General features: G+C 62.1%; 1 protein-coding gene across 1 annotated transcript in view; it reads left to right on the top strand.

Moving 5' to 3' along the window:
* The window catches only part of FAM65A (family with sequence similarity 65, member A), a gene marked incomplete at both ends in the record, with an annotated part of 11323 nt that overhangs the window by 406 nt on the left and 2371 nt on the right, over positions 1–8546 (top strand). Inside the window, 18 exon segments of the mRNA XM_010179944.1 lie at positions 512–514; positions 1427–1576; positions 1867–1945; positions 2264–2287; positions 3359–3412; positions 3521–3534; positions 3536–3656; positions 3735–3798; positions 3877–3920; positions 4106–4231; positions 4367–4515; positions 4732–4861; positions 5980–6792; positions 7166–7305; positions 7667–7841; positions 8000–8135; positions 8242–8403; positions 8543–8546. The exon segment at positions 8543–8546 is cut by the window's right edge and continues 182 nt beyond it. Of these exon segments, the coding sequence (XP_010178246.1) occupies positions 512–514; positions 1427–1576; positions 1867–1945; positions 2264–2287; positions 3359–3412; positions 3521–3534; positions 3536–3656; positions 3735–3798; positions 3877–3920; positions 4106–4231; positions 4367–4515; positions 4732–4861; positions 5980–6792; positions 7166–7305; positions 7667–7841; positions 8000–8135; positions 8242–8403; positions 8543–8546 (2388 nt within the window).

The following is an 8546-nucleotide window of genomic DNA, read 5'->3' as shown; positions in this document are numbered from 1 at the left end:
CGCGGGCGATGTTACGGTCCTCTCATCCCCTTCCTCCTCGTCTCTGCTGAACCTCGCGTTGGTGAGAACCCCCATGCGCTGCTCATCCCCACCACCCTCCTCCACACCATCCCTGGCTCCTGGCTACCCTCTCACAGGGCCAAATGACCCTCTGGGCCAAATGACATGCTCCAGGCCACCAGCACGTCACTGGGTCTGAGGGTGCCAGAGGAGACTGCTTGGGGGACAGGGAAGAGGGAGGACTCTTGGATGCCCACAGCCAAGCGGATGTGGGAGATGCCTCCAGGGGCCCTGGATGATGGGAATGAGGAGGGATAATGGAAATCAAGTGTTTACCCATTGCTCTGGCATGGAAGGAGGCCAAGACATTCATTTCCGCCCCCCATCAATGATTCGGGGAAGTCTTTTGGCCAAAGAGCAGCTCAGGATGGGAGGTCCAGCCCATGACAGGGAACCGAGGAGCCCACAGTGTCTCCTGGGCACCAGTGCATTGGGAGGAGGAAGGGAAGAGCCGGTCTGAGCGGGGCGTTGCTGGCTGGGCTGGGGAGCGACTCCGTTGCACAAGGCAGGAAGGGTGGTGTTCAGGTCCTGGGCTCTGGGTCGCCGTCCCTTTGGGTCGGCTGGGGGAGGTTCCCAAGGCAGTGGTGGGGCAGGGTGGAGGCAGCAGGCAGCTCCATACAGTGGGTTTGGTGACACCAGGAGATGCGTAGCATCAGTGAGGCTGTCCCTGCCTCATGTTACTGTCTGGTGGTGTGACAAGGCTGCTCATCCCTAGGATGCTCCCATGCTGCCACCCACTGGGATCCCTGCCCGTTGTCCCTGGCAGCACACTGTGGCAGGGCAGCAAGCTGACAATGGCATGTGTCACTGCTACAGTGCCCAGACCACAGGGAGCATCTCTATGTCCCTGTCGACCCTGGGTGCTGGGGATGGAGCAGTTCGGAGGGTGGCCAGGGCTGGAGATGCCCCATGGACACTCCAGGATCCCAGCTTGGCCCCAGCTGGTGCCAGCTCTGCCTTTGCTCCCCCCAACCTGTGCCTGGAGCCCTCACACCTCTGCAGAAGCTGCCCCATGGCCAGCTCCTCAGACCCTGCTGGGATGGGGCTACCTCCCCGCTCTTCTCCACCAGCTCTGTGGGTTTGTCCTTGTCCTTCCCATGGCTTTGGGGCAGCCAAAGGCATCGGGGGAGCTGTAGACATGTGATGCAGCCTGGCCTCATGGCCCCATTGCACCCAGCCCTGCTGGCTGGTTAGACTGGCTGCTGGGGAGTTTTGGGAGAGGCAGACAGGTCCGGGCGGACCTGGCCTCCATCCCAGAGATCCTTTTTGTCTCTAGACAGGGTGCCCGGCAGGCTGGGACACCCAGCGGACTCTGGTCCGATGTACTGACCCCGACTGCCCTGGGTTTGCCCACCTCTCTCCCCAGGAACCTCTCGCCCTTCACCCCCACCGTCTCCCGCAAGACTGGCTCCAGGGTCAGTAGGATGTTCTCAATGTCCCACAAATCCCCACCACCCAAGGTGCCTCAGCCCAACCGCCTAGATGAGGTGTATGAAGCTCTCAAGAAAGGCCTGACGTAAGTGCTGGGGCTCCCCAGGGCTGGGTGGTTGGAGTTCAGGGAGCCCCTGAGGGGCACAGGGACAGCGTGCTATGAGTTGAGGTGGGCAGCTCTCCGCTCTCACCAGACAAGGACATGCCAGATAGCCTGGGGTCCCAGAGCTGTGTGGGATCCTGCATCCTGCCATGTCCCACCTAGAAGCACATCTGGGTGCTGGAGTGGGAATGTGTGGCCAAATATGCTGGGTTGGTGGCAGGAGCCCTGGGCACGGTGTCCCAGCCTGACCCCCGTGGTGTGGTTTCCCCTAGAGCCTACCTGGAAGTGCACCAGCTGGAACTGGAGAAGCTCAGTACCCAGATCCGTGAGTCCAAGAGGAATTCACGCCTGGTGAGTGTTGCTTGGGGAGAGCGTTATGGGTGCGGTGCTTTGGGCAGGCAGCTGGGGTTGGGAGCACCGCGGTGGCAGCTGGTGGTCCATCTGTGCCCCAGGGCAGAGCCTGATTCTGTGGGGACATCGGAGGCCAGCCCAAGCTCTGGTGTTGGGCTGCATGGGGCTCCTGTCCTACTGCCATGCACTCTCCGGCCCTGGCTGGGTGCTGCATGCCCCTGCTGATGTGCTATGGGTGGTGGGTGCCATGTGCTGGCTCTCCTTGGGTGGGCAGAGCTGGCTTCGTGCTGCATCTTATCCCTCTCCTTTCTCCTCCAGGGCTTTCTCTACGATCTGGATAAGGTAAGCGGGATCAGTGTCCCATTCCTCCTCTTGCCTCCCCCCATCTTCGCGCCTGGGATGGGGATGTGCTACTGCCGGCCCCTCTCCGCTTGCACTGTCCCCCATCCCCTGCCCGGCAGAGTCCCCACGGGTGGGATTTGGGCTCTGTGGGCAGGGTGGGTCTGGCAGGGGATGAAGCAGAGACAGGTAGGGGCCTCGTAACCATCTGCTTTTCCTCTGTACTTGGCACTGGTGAGGCTGCAACTCAAATCCTGTGTTCAGTTTTGGGCCCCTCACTATGAAAAGGACATTGGGATGCTGGAGCATGTCCAGAGAAGGGCAACAAAGCTGGTGAAGGGTTTAGAGCATAATAATTATGAGGAGCAGCTGAGGGAGCTGGGGTTGTTTAGGCTGGAGAAGAGAAGGCTGAGGAGAGACTTTATCACCCTCTACAACTGCCTGAATGGAGGTTGTAGCAAGATGGATGTTGGTCTCTTCTCCTTGGTAGCGAGTGATAGAACAAGGGGAAATGGCCTCAAGTTGTGCCAGGGGAGGTTGAATTTGGATATTAGGAGGAATTTCTTTGCTGTAGGGGTTGTCAAGCACTGGGACAGGCTGGCCCCACCTCAGTGATGGATGGAAGGTGGCTGGGTCACCATCCCTGGAGGTGTATATGTTGAGCTCAGGGACTTGGTCTAGTGGCAGACTTTGGGCTGGTTTGGTGGTTGGACTCGATGATCTTAAAGGTCTTTTCCAACCAAAACCGTTCTATGATTCTTGCAAACAAAAACTGCTGTTGGGGATTGCTGAGCCTGGGTTAGCTCTGAGGCTGAGAGAGGAGCCCCCCAAAGCCTGTCCTGTCTCCTGGGAGACCCTCTGGAGCAAGGGAGGCTGGAGGATGCTGCAGCACATGGGTGCAAGCACAGCCTCTGTTCTGCTCCCCGCTGGCTGCTGCCCTGCACCTCCCAGGCAGGGCTGAGGACCAGGATCCGTCCCAGCCACACCATGGGCACGCAGCAGGGCACATCCTGACCTGCAGCCCCTCTCTGAGGGGTTGGGCTGCCGCTCACGCTGTCCCTTCTGCTTTTCCAGCAAGTGAAGTCAATCGAGCGTTTCCTGCGCCGCTTGGAATTCCATGCCAGCAAGGTGAGAGCTGGGGACCGGGGTCACCTCAGGGCTCCCTCGGTGCAGCGCTGAGGTGGCTGCGCTGTCCCCTGCCCTGCCCCTCACTGCAGCGCGGATCTGTCCTTGCAGATAGATGAACTCTATCAGGGCGCTCCGTGATGGAGCCCACAACATGGTCAAGGCTTACAGCACGGGCTCGCCGGGCAGCCGAGAGGCACGTGAGAGCCTGGCCGAGGCCAGCAAGGGCTACAAGGAGTACACGGAGGTGAGGGGGCCAGCTGGGGTGGACTGGCAGGGCGCTGGGTCTCATGGGTGGCTGCTGATGGGTGCTGTCTGTCCCCAGAACATGTGCCTGTTGGAGAACGAGCTGGAGAGCCAGCTGGGCGAGTTCCACATCCGGATGAAAGGTAACACATCCTGCTCCATCCCTGTCCCGCTGCCTGCCTGCCTGCTGCCTGCTGACCCCCCTCTGCCTTCTCTTGCAGGACTGGCAGGCTTTGCCCGGCTCTGTGCTGGTGACCAGTATGAGGTTGGTGGGACCGTGTGGGTTGGGATCTGCTCTTCTTCTGCCTTGTGGTCCTTGGGGTGGCTGGGGGGCGTAGGTGGGCGCTGGCATGGAGGGCATGCTGCAGGGAGGTTGTGGGTGGCGTGGATCCCTGGCACCCACCACCCCAGTGCCGTGTCTTCCCCATACCCACGCCTCTGCATCCCCAGATCTTCATGAAATACGGACGGCAGCGGTGGAAGCTGCGGGGGCGCATCGAGGTGAACAGCAAGCAGGTGTGGGACAGCGAGGAAATGGTTTTCTTGCCCCTTGTCACTGAGTTCCTCTCCATCAAGGTACAGTGCAGGAGGGCACAGGGATGGGGGCCACCTGGTGGTGGTGACACCCTGGCACACAGCATGGATGCCAACAGCATGGATAAGCCTATGGCCTCCCTATGGCTTCATCTCATCCTCCTTCTCCTTCTCCAGGTGACAGAGCTGAAGAGCCTGGCCAACCATGTCGTGGTGGGCAACGTGTCCTGCGAGACCAAGGACCTCTTTGCAGCTCTGCCCCAGGTGGTGGCTGTGGATATCAATGACTTGGGCACCCTCAAACTCAGCCTGGAGGTGACCTGGAAGTGAGTATCACAGCAGGCACTGCTGGTAGCACATGGCAGAGGTGGGGATGCCTGGCTAGGTGTGGCAAGAGGTGGCCTACCCTGGGCTCTCTCCCATCCCAAAACTGGGCTGCAGTTATGGAAAACCAGAGCTGGACTGGATAGGCCTGGTGTTCTGCTTGGGTTGAGACCCCCTGGGCTGGCACACACCCCTCACCTCACTGCTCTGTCCCCCAGCCCCTTCGACAAGGATGACCAGCCCTCGGCAGCCAGCACCGTCAACAAGGCCTCCACAGTGAACAAGAGGTTCTCCACCTACAACCAGAGCCCACCCGACACACCGTCCCTGCGGGAACAGGCTTTCTACGTAAGTGTGGCACGGGGCAGGGCTGCTCAGGGTGGCCCGTGGTAGGGACAGCACAGGGACGTACCCAGGCTACGTCCCAGAGGGTGGCACGGCTCAGGCACAGGGGTGGGCAACTCTTCTCCAGCCATGGCTCCCCGGTACTGGCGCCTGCTCCTCCCGTGCTCACAGCTCCTCTTCTCTCTGCCCAAGAGCCCAGGGCAGGAGGCCGACAAGCATGGTTGGTCCTTGCTGGACATCTTTCAGGAGACACTCTTCGAGAAGCTGTCTCGGAGCTGCTCCTGCGGCGACGTCTCCTCGGCCGAGCTTGGGAGATGGCCACAGCAGGGCCGCGTAAGTGCGAGGGCTGGAGCCGGCCAGTAGCTTAGTCCAGCAGCGTGGCCATCCCGCAGTAGCCATAGCTGCTCCGTGTCTCCTAGTTAGTAGCCCTCGCTGATGCCCGGAGGCCTGATCCTGTCAGGTTGGGGTCTAGCTGGCCCTGGGGAGATAGTCCCCACACTTTGGCAGCCTAGGCTGCTCATCTGTCCACACGCCGCTGCGCGAGAGCCAAGCACTAGTGAGTAGAAGGCTTGTCCGTGTCCCTGCACTGGTGGTTTTGGTGTGCTGTGCTGTGGTATTGGTGTGATGCTGGTGTGATGCTGCTGGCGTGGTGCTGCCACGGCACCGGTGTGACGCTAAGGTGGCATTGGTGTGGCACTGGTTCAGTGATGGTGAACCACTGGCATGACTTGGCGTGCCCCCCATGAGCTGGTGCTGTCCTTGCAGCCATGGCAGGTGGTGCTCCACATGTCGCACTGTGTTGTGGCCGTGTTGGAGCTGCCCACTGTGCTGGGGAGCTGCCGGCACCCCGGGACTCTGGGGCTGGGCCTGGGGAGCTGGACTTTTCCCCTGCCATGGTGTGGGGTGCAGGGCTGGAAGAGGCAGCTGTGATCTGCCAGGTCCTCGCTGCCCACCCTGCTATGCTGGCAGAGCCATGGCGGTGTGGCACCAAGCATCAGGGTTTGCACTGTCCTCGGTGCCCCTCCAGCTCAGCCAGATCCTGCTCCTAGTAGAAGGAAAGGCAGCCGGAGGAGCAGGGTCGGCAGGAGAGCCTCGTCTGACACCATTTTCCCCCTCCCCAGAACATGCTGCGGCGCCAAGAGGAGCTGGAGAACGGCACGGCCTGGTCCATCTCCTCCGAGTCCTCAGACGACTCCTCCAGCCCCCAGCTATCCGGCAGCGCCCGGCATGCCACACACAAGCCCATCGTGCAGCCTGAGGTGCAGGCCTCCGCCCCCGCCATCGAGATCTCCTTCTCCCAGCAGCCAGAGGAGGTCGGGGCTGGGCCCGGGGCCAGCGGTGTCAGCATACCCCCCACCAGGAACCAGCCTGAGGAGCCAGGCGGCCATAAGAAGGACGCGGTGGCCAACGGGCATGTGCCCTACTCCCGGACTCTGAGCCACATCAGTGAAGCCAGCGTGGACGCCACGATGGAGGCCAAGGCTGCAGAGAGCCTCTGGGAGCCCGCACCCAGCCCAGAGGACACAGGGATGGGCGAGCAGGACACAGAACCCCTGCCTGGTGCCTCGGTGGCAGCCACCACAGCAGGGCAGGACAGGGGCACAGAGGCCAATCCCCGCGCCACCGCGGCGTGGGCCTCAACCTGTGAGGTGGAAGCCAGCAGGGCCGAGCCGGTGCAGAGCCAGGCACCAGCACAGGGTGGCAGTGGCACTGGGGTCGCTGTGGCGCTGGCACAGGACCCTGTGGAGGAGAGGCCCATCTCTGCCCCGCCACTGCCCACCAGCATCCCCGAGGTGCCGCGGGTGAAGGCAGTGGATTCGGGTCTGGAGGAGGCCATCGGCCTCCTGGGCTCAGCCTTGGATGACTATCGGGGGCAATTTCCAGAGCTGCAGCCCCTCGAACGGGAGCTCAAGCACCTGGAGGAGATTTTGCTGGTGAGGGGCTCACCACAGTACCTGGGAACGAGGGGGACGGGGCTGGCCCAGCTGGTAGAGCCTGGGGACACTGAGGACAGTGCCATCCCTGATGGCAGTGCCCAGGGATGATGGGGATGGGGTCATCCCTGATGGTAGTGACTGGCGATGATGGGGACAGGTCCATCCCTGCTGGCTGTGGCCAGGGATTAGAGTGGCAGGGCCATCCCTGACAGCAGTGCCTGGGGACAAGGGGGACAGGTCCATGCCAGCTGGCAGTGCCCAAGGGTGATGGGGACAAGGCCATCCCCAATGGCAGTGCCTAGGGATGTGGGTAGCAGGGCTGTCTTGGTTGGTGAGCCAGGATCTGACCCTGTCATGCCTTCCTCTGCAGCAGAAGCAGGGCGTCTTCCTCAGCCGGGCCTCCAGCATCAGCCTGACGGTGGAGCATGCGCTGGAGAGCTTCAGTTTCCTCAACACCTCCGACATGGAGGACTCAGAGGGCTCTGAGGAGGAGCCTCTCCAAGACGAGAGGTACACAGCGGGGCTTGTAGGATGGGGCATGGGGCACGATGGGAGTTGGGATGGGGGACGCCCCGCTTTGCCAGGGTGTCCAAGCACATTTAAACCAGCTTATCACAGCTCAGGGCAGGTCCAGGACAATAAGCAGCACGATCTGGCCCTTCTGGTGGCACCCTGCGTCCCTCCGTGGGGGCTAGGCTGGGAGTCAGCCCGCATGTCCTGTGCCCCCGGGACCTGCTCCTTCCCCCAGCCCTGAGGCCATGTTACTGTAGATCCTACAGGAACTCTGCCCAGCGTTGTCCCATGGGTGGGAAAGGATCGGGTCCAGGTTTCCCACGCTGACCCACTGCCTTGGTCTCTCCGTGGCTTGCAGGAAGGGTAGCAGACCCCGGCGCAGCAGCAGGGCCCCCAGCACCGGCGAGACGGTGGGAGACGACACTGGCTTGTGCAGCAGCTCGGAGGCCAGCACCGACCCCCTGAGCACTGGCAATGAGTTCCTGGATAAGGCCTTGGTGCTTCACCTCAACAACTGCAACCGCCTGCTGCTGGTGAGGACCGCAACCGGGGCATGGTGGCAGGAGATGGCTTGAGGAGGGAAGCCCTGGGGTGGGCTCTGGGTCCCCTTTTGAGGAGGAGGGAGCATGGAGGCTGTGGCGTGGGCGCTGAGCTCTGTCCCTGAGGTCTCTGTTTTGGCCGTGCCTTGCAGAAGCTGGGCACCTTCGGTCCCCTGCGGTGCCGGGAGATGTAGGCCCTGGACAGGCTGCTGCGGGAGGCGCAGGTGCTGGAGATCGTGTGCCAGCTGACCGAGGAGCGAGCGGGAGTAGCCAGCTCAGCCGCTGAAGGTAAGGATACATGGCCAGGGGGACCGTCTGTGCCACCCTGGGAACTGCACAGAGCTGGGCAGCGAGGAGCCATGCTCTGGAGGTTTGACGGTGCCTGTCCCCACAGTGGTGCAGTTCTCGACGCGGAAGGAAGGCGTGCTGCCCCTTTGGGATCGCTGCGTGGAGGTGCCCAACGTCTACACCTGCCCTGTGGAGCGGTTCCTGCAGGTGCTGAGCACCCTGTACGCAGCACCCATCAGCGAGCAGCACCCTGGCCTGGCCAATACTGGTGAGCGGGCACCTGAGGGTGTTTGAGAAGAGTTGCTAGTCCCCCTTTTTGACCATGAGTGGGGTTCTGTTGGTGCCAGGAGCTCCAAAGAGGGCTGACCACAGCAGCCGCACACCCTAACCCTGGCCCTTTTCCGCAGTGTG

This window comes from Mesitornis unicolor, unplaced genomic scaffold (genome assembly GCF_000695765.1).
Source record: "Mesitornis unicolor isolate BGI_N332 unplaced genomic scaffold, ASM69576v1 scaffold8242, whole genome shotgun sequence".
In the NCBI taxonomy this organism is placed as follows: Eukaryota; Metazoa; Chordata; class Aves; order Mesitornithiformes; family Mesitornithidae; genus Mesitornis; species Mesitornis unicolor.
Note: the sequence above shows the minus strand (reverse complement) of the source record. Positions and strands in the feature narration are given on the sequence as shown.